Source organism: Nuphar pumila, chromosome 11, assembly GCF_984573655.1.
Source record: "Nuphar pumila chromosome 11, dmNupPumi1.hap1.1, whole genome shotgun sequence".
Lineage (NCBI taxonomy): Eukaryota > Viridiplantae > Streptophyta > Magnoliopsida > Nymphaeales > Nymphaeaceae > Nuphar > Nuphar pumila.
Genome location: NC_143259.1, coordinates 104,382,935 through 104,395,746, shown reverse-complemented (window position 1 = coordinate 104,395,746; position 12,812 = coordinate 104,382,935). Strand labels below are relative to the sequence as shown.

Below are 12,812 nucleotides of genomic sequence, written 5' to 3'. Positions count from 1 at the left end.
TAAAAGGATCAACGGCTGGTAGCAGCCCCTCCAGAGAACCAATCCTCTTTTCCATTAGTGCGAAACAACCTAGGTCCACAATGTAATGAAATAGTGGTCTTCAACAAAAGCACGAAAAACCTTCAAAAAGAGTGTCTATTGGAGACACCTCAAGCACAACCCATGAAAGAGTAAAAATAGAAGAACACACTAAAATAATAAATATTTATTTCTTCACAAGAGATGCTTAAGAAGCATTGAAATACAAAGGGGGGGATCGCCCCTATTTATACAAGAGAGAAATGAGGTTCGAACGACTCTATTTCTAGCCGTTGGACTAGGTCCAAGCAAATTACAAGAATACCCTTTAGGGTATTTTAGGAAGAGAATATATATATATATATGTATGTATACGTATCTTTATATATATATATAAATATATATGTACATTTAAGGATAATATTTTAACAGGCACCCCACCAAAATCTGAGGCGAGGCGTAAGCCTCAAATTTTTTTTTAAAACTTAAAAAAGACTATGAAAAATATCTAAAATTATGAATAAATAAAAAATGTTTTATTGATGAAGCAACAACCAACAAGAAATAAAAAATCTCAAATAAATACTGAAAATATATGAGATTAACATGTAAAAGTAACATAAATGCAACAACTTGATCTACGTAAGTATCTAAGAAATAAAATATGAGCATTCATTCAATTCTATATAAACCATATAGATGAACCTATACAAGAATTAACAGAGTTGAACAACAATTATTCATGCTCAATTCGACCACAAATGCTCAGTTATATTACTCTTCTCCTCCCCTCAACCCAGTCCGGTAATCATAACCCCCTCATTAGTTTCACTAAACTTTCATTATATATGTATCTTTTGAATTATAACTCCCAAACCTTTTCTGTCTAAGGGTTTCCTCCAAGCTTCATTTTTTTTGTTTCTCTCCCCAAATCTGGCATCCAAAACACGATAAGCCAACATGGTAAAACTAATCTACCATTTTTCATTTGTACCTTGTTCAAGCCACAAGGATTAAGGATGGTTGTATTGCTTACAAACCACAAATTCAAATATTGTCATCTAGATGTAGTCAATAAGGTCATAATAGAGTTATCCCTTGTTTGGAACATAAACAAGGTTTATTAAAAGTATTCCACCAACTACAGCAATAGCAATTCAAGAGATAAGAAGCAGTAAGCATACACAGTAAAGCACAGATATACACTAACATCTAAGAATATTTAATAAAAAAACTTAATATCAAACAATTAAAAAACTAGGTAATGGATTGGGTTTGATTGGTCAAATCCAAAACTGGTCTGACCCATACCCATTGAAGTACCAGTACCAATACCTGTGTTGACACAGATCGGCATGTTCATGAAGCACTCGTATTACATAGTTCATGACAAGCCGAACCAAGCAGAGTCATGAGCTGTTTGGTTCATTTACCAGCCTTACCCCCCCAACCCACCCAAAATTCATCATAAAAAATTTATCTTTCTTCTTCTTCTTCTTCTTAGGCTAACAGACGAGAGAGACAAAGGAGAGATCGAGACGAGCGAGTGAGTGAGAGACGAGCATAGATGAGCGAGTGAGTGAGAGACGAGCAGAGAGATGGGAGAGAGCAGAGAGACAAGAGAGGGCCTGAGTGAGAGACAAGCGAGATGTGAGAGAGCAGAGAGATGAGGGCCCTCGATATATTAACCCTAATTTTCGGTCAAATGGGAGCTTTGACCCCTATTTGTCCAAAAAAAAAATTGAGGCGTGTACGCCTCACCCTGAGGCGCGCCTTGCCCTGAGGCGCATGCCTCAAAGCGTATGAGGCGTACGCCTCAGGGAATTTACGCTTTTATGCTGCGCCTCAAGACACAAAGGCCCTCGCCTTGAGGCGAGGCGCGCTTTTTGCGCCTTGAGGCGCATTTTTAACAACACTGGTTTGATTGCATCTCATGTGATTTGGAATCACATGAGATGGGATCAAATGTGATTTGAAGTCATATGATTTCAAATCACATATTCCACCATGTGATTTGGAATCACATGAGAGTCACTTCAAATGTGATTTCAAATCACATTCAGTTTCTTATTTGCATGAGATTCCAAATCACATGTTTAGTTATCTATGTATGAGATTCATTTTCTCATTTGCATGAGATTCCAAATCACATTTGAATGCAACCGAACATACCCTAAATAGTAACTTTGCAGTTATTACATCAAACTTGAGACTCTTTCCCATACAAAATAATAGTATTCAAATTTGCGTGCCTCGAAAACAATGATTTTAATAGAATTATACCACATGCATACTAAGAAGCTGACTCGCAATCTTGCTGAAGGCATTTAACTGCTCCAATACACTTGTACCTTTTTTCATCTTTAAATCATAGAGTTTTCTCCTTCTAATATAACTTGTTTGTCAATGATTTTGTCATGTACAAGCTATTTAAATTTTCTCACAACTCTTGTTAATCTTACATCAAGCGCATTATACATAATCTCATTTGAAAGACAACTTGATTCTGCTCGCATTCCTATAACTGAAATCCTCCTAATCCTCATCACTCATTGTGGATGTCGCACTAGACCTACATCTGTTGTTAGTGTTGTTCCTCCTAACAGGATTATGATGTTCTCTGTCAGCTATGTTAATTTTTTTATTCAATTTGGATGGGGTTTCCTTGCAATATGTGTCTTTAATGCTTGATGATTTATTACAGGATGAAATCCATGAAAGAGATCGTTTTGCTGACTTTATGCTTGCTATTCTAAGGTAGTGGATTCATAGCTGGTGATTTTGTCTGTTGTCACTGCTGTACAATTTTATTATTCCTCTTCTGACCATTTTATGCACTTTATGCAGAGACCAGCTCCCTTTGTGGCCTCATCTACGTCTGGTCGTCTGATTTCCTTGGACTCATGCTTCCTATTCTTTGTCTCCTTTTGCTACAATCTTGTCATTTAATTATACTTGGAGTTAATAGTAATTCTACCTCGTAATGAATCTACAGGTATTAATGAGTGCCACTATTGATGCTGAGCGGTTTTCGCAATATTTTAATGGTTGCCCTATTATTCGAGTCCCAGGGTTCACATATCCAGTAAAATTTCTTCTCAAACTTTGAATCATTAGTCTTCAACAATTGTTTGTTGTTTTATTCCTTCTTTTTTTTGGTTCCTTAGATCAAGACTTACCACTTGGAGGATATACTTGCCATCTTGAGATCGAAAGATGCTGATCATGTCAAAGCAGATGTTTTATGTGGTGAAGCAAATATAACCCAATTAACAGAGGAATACAGAATTGCTATGGATGAATCAATTAGCTTAGCATGGTCGAATGATGAGTTTGAACCTCTGCTGGAATTAATCTCCACTGAAGTCTCTCCAGAAATTTATAATTACCAGCATTCATCAACTGGCACAACGCCTTTGATGGTGCTTGCTGGAAAAGGCAGAGTGGGTGATGTTTGTATGCTGCTTTCATTTGGTGCTGACTGCTTTCTTTGTGGCGATGATGGAGGTACAGCATTGGATTGGGCTCAAAGAGAGAACCATGAAGAAGTTGTGGGGATCCTAAAATCTCATATGGAGAATTATGACCTTAGATCAACAGAAGAGAATCAGCTTCTTGAAAAATATCTGTCAACTGTCAACCCAGTTCATATTGACATTGTTCTTATCGAAAAACTATTGAAAAGAATTTGTGTTGATTCTGAAGAGGGTGCTATCCTTGTTTTCTTGCCAGGATGGGAAGACATAAGCCAATCGAGAGAGAGATTACTTTCTTCTCCTTTTTTCAGAGATTCCTCAAAGTTTCTGATAATAGTTCTTCATTCAATGATACCATCAGTGGAGCAGAAAAAGGTTTTCAAACGCCCACCTCCTGGTGTTCGAAAAATCATTCTTTCGACAAACATTGCAGAAACTGCTGTAACAATTAATGATGTTGTTTATGTTATAGACAGTGGTCGTATGAAGGAAAAAAGTTATGATCCTTATAACAATGTTTCCACTCTCCAGTCTTCATGGGTGTCAAAAGCTAGTGCAAAACAGCGTGAGGGTCGCGCTGGCCGGTGCCAGCCAGGAGTTTGCTATCACCTTTATTCAAAAGCTCGTGCAGCATCTTTGCCTGACTATGATGTTCCTGAAATCAAAAGAACACCTATTGAGGAGCTATGCTTGCAGGTGAGTTCTCCATGGGCCTTAATATTTTTTCTTTTCATGTTTAAACTTTCAAGCCTTTGAATTTCTAATTCTGATGCTGTTCTGTCCTCTGCAGGTGAAGTTGCTTAACCCACAATTCAAAATTGTAGACTTTATACAAAAAACTTTGGATCCTCCAGTTTTTGAGACTATACGCAATGCAATCATAGTTCTCCAAGATAGTGGGGCATTAACAGATGATGAAAATCTCACAGAACTAGGGAAAAAGCTGGGTTCTCTGCCTGTACATCCATTGACTAGCAAAATGCTTCTATTTGCTATCTTGATGAATTGCCTTGATCCTGCACTGACCTTAGCATGTGCATCAGGCTATAGAGATCCGTTTATTTTGCCAATAGCTCCTAATGAGAAGAAGAAAGCGGAAGCAGCCAAAATGGAGCTTGCTTCACTGTATGGTGGTCACAGTAATCAGCTAATGCTAATAGCAGCATTTGACTGCTGGAAAGGTGCCAAAGCCAAAGGTCAAGAGCAGAAATTCTGTTCCCAATATTTTATTTCCCCAAGCATAATGAATATGTTATTTGGCTTGCGGAAGCAGCTGCAGACTGAACTCATTCAGAATGGATTTATACCAGAAGATATGTCCAACTGTAGCCTGAATGCTCAAGATCCAGGAATTTTGCGTGCAATAATCTTAGCTGGTATGTATCCAATGGTGGGAAGATTGCTACCACGACTCAAAAATGGTCAGAAGGCTGTTGTGGAGACTGCTAGTGGTGCTAAAGTTCGCCTGCATCCTCGTTCCTCCAATTTTAACTTATCATTTAGCAAATGTTCCACTTTCCCCTTGATAGTGTATGATGAAATCACTCGTGGAGATGGGGGCATGTACATAAAAAACTGTACCCTTGTTGGACCTTATCCATTATTGCTACTTGCTACAGAGATGGTTGTTGCTCCTGCAAATGATGATGAGAATGAATATGATGAAGGATTTGATACATGCACGAGTGATGAAGATGAAATGGAAATTCAGACTGCTTCTGTGAAACAAGGAGAAAGACTCATGTCTTCCCCTGAGAATACTGTTTCACTTGTTGTTGATAGATGGCTTAAGTTTGAATCAACTGCACTTGATGTTGCTCAGATTTACTGTTTGCGGGAGCGGCTCCTTGCTGCAATCTTATTCATAGTAAGCGTCTTTGAATTACTTCTATATCTGCTTCCAGTTTTTTTCAAATATTTGTCTAGATTGGGTTGGTATTCCGTTTACCCGCTAGACTCCAAAATGAAATAAGAAAGGGGTTGAAAGTTAGTATGCTATAAAACCATTCTCATATCTATTATCTGAAATGGTCACTTCATTTTTTTCATATAGTATGGGTATTTTGTTTCTGTTCAAGTACCTAGGCTTGCGCAGCAGGCATATGCTTCATGTTGCCTATTTTCCACATACATTCACATGTTATTATGTATTTTTTTGTGACTGTGCTGGGGGTATCATGCTACTAACTTGCATCCATCCTTTGCATCATTATTCATTTGTCAACAGACAGGAGGCTGACTGCTACATTGCGAATGTCGTCTTAATTTACTAATGGGGGATGCCATATGGTTATCCATTTTCTCAGATCAGCAAGCCATGAATTGGGAGATCACACGAAATAAAATGTTGTGTTAGTGCTTTCTGTTTCCATTATCAAATCTACCCTTTTTACTGTTCCTCAACTATGGTGTGGAAGGTAGAAATATGTAATTTGTACACCTGAAGCACGAAAACTTGAGTATATAAAAAAAGTATCATGACGACCTGCTGCTACTGTGTGTTATCAGGAATTAGTTATGAGATATGCTGCACTGGTGCAAAGAGCATCTGCTGTAAACTAGGGTTTGTCTGATTGGAAACAACTTGTGTAGTTACATAAGCAAATCTCATGTGTAAGCAGCTGCCTTTAATAAACCAGTGATGCTCTAATGGCTGTCATCCATTCTTTATTGTTTCCTTTTGTCTTTTGCTGTTGATGCACAAAGTGTGATAGATCCTTTTGTTTAACCTCTTGATAAACAAACTCAACATTGATCAGCCTATATATTTTATTGTTAATGGCTATGATCTATTTGAATTGCATTATTTCATTTGCTGTTCGCTCTTAACATGCCAAATATTGCTGATTTAAATTTTACCTTTTTCTCTTATGCAAATGTTGATGGTCGATAGCTTGTCAAGTTGTTCTACTTGTAGCTGTGATCCTAAGCTTTGTCCTGTATCGCTATGTACAGGATCATGAGTTGTAAACACTGCTTGCTAGACCAAGATCCTTGTGAAAGAACTTTCACATATAGTCCACATGACCTTGGATTGATAGGAAATGTGGGAATACATTTCTCTTGATAATTTCTGAGTTTCATCCAAATATGGAGACTATAGTTTGCTGGATCATGTATTAGTGTTATTTTAGGGATGATTTTCGATCTAGTGGATATATGTCTGGTGTCATTCGAGGGATGATTTTTGATTGATGGTGAATTATGGGTTTCTCCTCTCAAGTATGATATATTTTTTGAGAATTAAATATATTCTTACCTTGGATCTGTTACTCATATATGATCGCTGAAGCCCTTACCTTCCTCTGCAGGTGAACCATCCTCGGGAAATACTACCTCCAGCCCTTGGGGCATCTGTTTATGCGATTGCCTGCATGCTCTCATATGATGGTATGACGGGGCTAGATGCTGCGTTGATGTCTGTAGACTCGCTCACAACAATGGTAAAGATTGCTGGCATAGAAAGCTCAACATTTTCAAGGAAGCATTTTGTGCCTGCTGCAGAAGGGAAAAAACCAATTATAAACCAAAATTCATCCAATTCCATCGAATATCTGCGATCACTGTTGAACACAGTAACTGTTTCTGCTGCTGCTCATAATTCTACTCCGCACTTACACAAGTCAAAGTTGACTCCGAAGCTGCATAATGCACAGGGAAACACTGGATCAAGTCATAAGCATTCAAAATCAGTCGGCCCGACTAATAGAAACGCTACTACTAAGATAACCCAAAGAGCATCATCTCAATTTCCTGCTGCTAGTGGTGGTGCCATGCCAAGAGCTGGTTCTTTCAAGAGACAACGTGAAGGTGGCAACCAATGATTCAGCTGGCTTGTGTGAAGATGTTCAATGGAATGATCATGAAATATAATTTGATGTGAAAGCAATCATGGGGCTTGATTCCACAAGAGCATTGGAGAATGCATTCCTGACATCTCAGGGCGTTGGGTTGTTAGGGCCTGGGGATGTGGTCAGGCAGTATTCTATGCTGTCCTGTTTCAAAATATCCCAGTCCGGTAGAGAAGCAAAGATACACGAGATGGCAATGTGAGCTGTTAAAAATGAGTCTGATTATTGCTATGTTAAGAGAGGGCTAATCCACTGTTGCAGGAGTCCAAGAGACCAGAAAATGCAGCATTTCTCATCTCTGTGTACGTGTATGTGCACGCTCATGCGAGCGTGCATGTCACGTTGTCTGTTTGCAGTTTTCTAATGAAATCAGGTGCAACTACAAAGCCCTGTAAAAGTACTTAAAGATATGAACAGAACGGTCTACCTGTCAATGCAACGCACAAATTGGTTTTGAATAAGCTTAGGCATTTAATTTTTATATAATGATTGGGCAGCTGTCTCTCTTTCATTTTATGACCGACGTCTTGGTTATGTGAGCCACATGTATAGGCATCGACGACAAGGCATCACATAATACGTTCTGTACTTTTTCATCAAATCCAAAAATATCACTTGGTTTAGATACATGTTGCAACTTTTTTTATTCTATTCAGCGTTACCATATTACTGATATCTGGTTATTTGCTTAATTTAGTTCAATGACAACAATTCTCTCATTGAGCTACGCTTTGTGCATCTGGTTAAAAACTGTTGGCATTGCAAAGAATTGGCGAGACAGCTGCATTATTTGTTAAAAAGATTCAGATATGGCTGCACCAAGGCATTTTTTATATCAATGATGTTCATGTTGCAGCAAAAAATGGTGAAGACCTTTTCTTGAATATGATTTCATGGTTAATACATTGATTTTCTTTCACTGGTAAAAGAGCTACACGCTCTCCCAAGCCAAGTGAAGAATTGTTCTCTCAAGGGGAAGAATGCATTTTGGTTTGTGGCATTAGGTGTTGCCATAGTAACCATTCAAGGTTTGGAAAAGCTTGAGGCAAGTGAGAAGCTGTTCGGCTATTTTATGGGTGAGGCTTAGGCCTTGGGGCATTCTGAGGTGTAAGTATAAAAAAATTTAGTTAAATAGTATAAAATAGAAAAAATATAATTACAAGCTATTTAAATATAATGCCCCTTAAGCTATTCTCTTAACAGTAAAGACTGGCTTTCCTCGAAGTTCTTTTTCTTTTGAAAAATCATTGTAGTGTATGACAAAACTGACACATTTTTTTAAAATGCCCTATAAATTTTAAAATCTGCTGCATATCCAAATTTACAAATGCCTGACTTTTTTAGGACATTTTTAACGCTTTTTTGGTATCACAAGTTTTTATTAAAATGAAGATTCACGTGATTTTTTTTTGCTTGCATTGTAATATCGTGTTTTTTCACACTTAGCCAAATTATGATTTTTTGAAGATTTGGCTAAGTCTGGAAGAAAAATTGTTTGGGACTCAATTTTTAGACTGATGTTTTTGAGTCTGGGCTTGACTCAGGTCCCATCGACAAGGTCACAACGAGTCAATTGAAGCGAGATAAAGAGTTTTATATTCAAGCAAAATTTGGATTATTTTCAGGTAAAATTTAGAATTTGATATTTGTGTAATATGTCGTTGGAAGCGTCTCAGAATTTTGAGCGCAATGATATTTTACTTTTCTAAATTCAGGCTACGGTTGTACCAGAAATCATGTTTTTCTAAATATTGAGCAGTTTATCGAAATGAATCTGGAGTTGGATCCGATGCATATGATCCAAATTATTATGGATTTGGATCTTATTTAAGACTTAATTAAATCTGGATTTGAATCAGATCACAATCCAATTTTGTTTTGGATATGGGTTTGGATCTGAATTCAGATCTAAATCCATGTCCAATAAAAATCTAACTTTAAATTCAGTTTAAGGCTTTAAGTTGGAGTTTATTTTGGTTAATAAGCCACCTAAATTAATTTGGCTCTTTTTGGAAGCTTTTAGATAATTATTAATTAATTAATATTTAGTAATTAATTGATTTTTATTAATTCTGAAATTTGTATTTTAGGGTTGAGAAGGACTTTTTAATAGAGTCCTTACTCATGCCTAAAAAGGCTTGAGAGGTTTTAAGAATGGACTTTAAAGAAATTTGGAAACTTTGAAAATGTAAAAAAAAATAGAGTTTTAGAAATTCTTGGAAAGGAAGGTGAGAGAGAGTCCTCTTACAAGGAAACTCTCCCTCTTCAGCCCATCTAAAGAGGGCTGGAAAAGGGGGGGCCTCACCCTCCCTCTTGTCTATATAAAGTCAAAAAAAAGAAAAAGAGAAAGGAAGAAAGAGAGAAGGAAAGAAAAAAAAGAGAGGAAGGAGAGAAGGAGGAGATCTGCCCCAGCCCTCCACCCACGGTTTTCAATTTTCACCCTTATTTTTCTTCATTTTTTTATTCAAGGTATGGGTTTTCTCTCTTGAATCAAGTGAGAAATTGATATAGATTGCATTTTCATGCAATAATTTGATAAAAATCTATGAAAAAAGTTTTTATATTTATGTTTTTGCAAAAACACATGGAGGATGATGCATGGATCTTTCTCCATAGTTGTACTCTTGATATTTTCATTCTTTCATGCAATAAAAATTCTGTATTTGCTAAAACAGAATTTTTATTGATATGTGCGTATTTAGAGGTTTATTTTGGTGGATATTGATTTTCATAGATATACTTGTGATCCTTTCGAACATTCCTCACATAAAAAATTTGGTATATGTTTTTCTTTGTTGAAACAAACTTTTATCATAATCCAAAGAACATTTGTAGTGCTTGTTTATGTTAGATTAATATTTATGTAGAATCATGGAAGGCATGTAAGTTGTTTCTGATTTTCAGCATGTATTTCTCTTAAATAGTTGCATGATCATGATATGAATCTGCATGTGTATCTTATACAGAGAATGCTTATGATAATTAACTCTTGATCATGTGAATGTATAACTATATAAGACTGTATATGAATTATGTAAGTTGCTAAATGCTTAGGTTAAAATTTGTCCAAGTCTGCCCTGCCCCTGCATGGTTTATACTTCTAACCGTGATGTACAATACTTTTCAGCAACTTTTGTGGTATTAAACTTGTGAACTGCATTTATTCCTAACATCATTGGATATTCCCTGTCTATTCTCTTGGCAATTAATTGTAATTGATGCCCTGTGACTTTATCCTTCTCTTTGCAAATGCACCAAGACATTCTGAGTTCTTCTTTGCCCTGGTAGGATTTGTCATCCTTTTCTGCGTATGCTACAATCATATGTCATGCTGGCAGATCTCTTGGTTTTTTGTTGTTTCTTTTTCTTTTTCATAATTTGGCATTCTATTGTTCTAATAGCACCATCAAGTCTTGACTTGGTAACTTGTGTTAGGGATTTAGGAATTTAGTGTCCATATTTTGCACACACTATCATATTTTTTGTATTGACAATTTGACTAGTAAAATATATAGATGTGTATCCATGTATTGTGTCTGTCTCCTAATCACCTATTTCCCTCTCCAGGTCATACTGATTTTCGAAAGTGCTCATCTTTTTAATGGCAAAAGGAGTTGTCAGCTGTAATATCTGCTTTTGACTAGCGTTAGAACTAGTTATTCTAAACATTGTATAGTTTTTTGATAATTTTAGTTTTTTTGGTTTGTTATAAGTATTGAGTGGTAAGAAGAGCATAAGATCACGAGAGATCTGTATAATGAGAAGTGTTTCATCTATCTATTATAGCTTGTCTGAGCTTTTAGTTCTTGATAAAATACTCTTTTTTCTCCTTTTTCTGATTACTTAGAGAAAAAAAGCAACCCTTTTGTTTTTGGGCGGTTTGGGCTGGCAGGCAGCCGAGGGGCACTCAGTTAACTGCCAGGCCCTGGAAAGTGGTGCACAGGCCGTGTGGTACCCTTCCAGGCCCAGTCGACTCAGTCAGTTGGGTGCTGGACTATATTTTACAAAAAAAAAATATGATGAATGTATTTCTTGACTGTCCAGACTTATAGACAAATGATAGGTTGATTGAATCTTTGTTCATGTATAGTATGACTCATATGGAAGCTTAGCTTAGCATGCTAATTTTTCAGAATACTGGCTAATCGTGTTAGACTTGGTTTTTTTCATACAGATGAACGGATATGCTAACATGCTTAGGCTTGATTTGTTATGCTTGATTGAGATATCGTTGCCTAGTTGTTTTCATGGGCATGAGCAATCATTTAACTAATGCTTTATTGCTTGAAACCTACTTTCATGGGTGTTCACATGTTATAATAGAATTAATCAATGAATGACAGAATGCATTTTGGCATGAATATGTGAACTCTTGCACATGAATCTCTGAAACCATGCTTATGAATGTTATTTTTCCATGCACAGTTAAATTGGCATATATGAATGTGCATTTGGAAACATGTTGACATCATTGCATATTTGGCATGTTGTTATGGTTTTTGCATACGATGCATTGATGATCAAGACGAATCATCGCGAGCCTAGTGAGCCCTGAGTTTGGATTGCTTCTTTACTTATTTTTCATGGGTCTCAAAAATCACATTGATATTATTTTCTATATTGCATTGTTCTATGTTTTTCACGGGGAAGTTGGTTCCGTGATGAGCCTCACATTTGAAATTGTGAATTTGTGGTATTAATTTGGCATGCTGAATTACAAATTAATGAAGCAACTATTAATAATAACTTAAAAAATAGAATAGTGCAATGTACCTTCTGAGATGTCTTGTCGGGAGTATGGGACTCTTGAAGTTGCGGTTTTGGGGAAACCGAAAGGATACAAAAACTTTGTGTGCGCTATTATTACCCCTGAACCCGATATTGAGGTTCTTTCTTCTGACCACGATTTTAGAGAGTTTTTGTCACTTTGCCTGGGGGTGGTGTGTAGACACAACTGTTATTTTAGTACACCAAGAAAGTGACACTTGTAGATTTTGATGTCCCTGGTGTTCTCGACATTAGATTTGAATGTCTAATATTTCGAAGGTTGTTTCGGTCGAGGGTTAAGTTTGGAACCCAGTAATAAAATACAAATTGTGTGCTAAGCTACCCTAGAAACCAAACTTGACCTCAGGGATTTTACCCGATTGGTGTATCCGCGAGCAACGATAATTAAAAAGAGAAACTTAAATTGTGTACATTTAATAGGAACCTGCATAAGAAAAAAAATCTAATAAGAGGTAATAATTTACTCATGAATTGCACTGAAGCCATGCATATTCTTGCTATGCATTAGATCATGCATGTTTACTTGTTCCCTTAATAGTTAAATATTGGTAAATGCATAATGTTGTTCCCTAATGCATGTTAAATGATTGTATTACTTAAATTTTGATCCATGTTATTTATTAAATGTTTCTTCATGCTTAATAATCGTTCTTTATTGCATGAATGCTTAATTAAATTT

The 12,812-nt window shown here is 36.5% G+C and overlaps 1 protein-coding gene across 2 annotated transcripts in view; it reads left to right on the top strand.

Moving 5' to 3' along the window:
• HVT1 (helicase in vascular tissue and tapetum) overlaps window positions 1-8,070 on the top strand; it is a 71,320-nt gene extending 63,250 nt beyond the window's left edge. For both annotated transcript variants that reach the window (XM_089979963.1, XM_089979964.1), the window contains 6 exons: window positions 2,723-2,775; window positions 2,866-2,899; window positions 3,014-3,103; window positions 3,186-4,190; window positions 4,285-5,361; window positions 6,806-8,070. In XM_089979963.1, the coding sequence (XP_089836089.1) occupies window positions 2,723-2,775; window positions 2,866-2,899; window positions 3,014-3,103; window positions 3,186-4,190; window positions 4,285-5,361; window positions 6,806-7,318 (2,772 nt within the window). In that variant the 3' untranslated portion in view covers window positions 7,319-8,070. The remainder of the gene's footprint in view (window positions 1-2,722; window positions 2,776-2,865; window positions 2,900-3,013; window positions 3,104-3,185; window positions 4,191-4,284; window positions 5,362-6,805) is intronic.
• The last annotated feature ends 4,742 nt before the right edge of the window (window positions 8,071-12,812 follow it).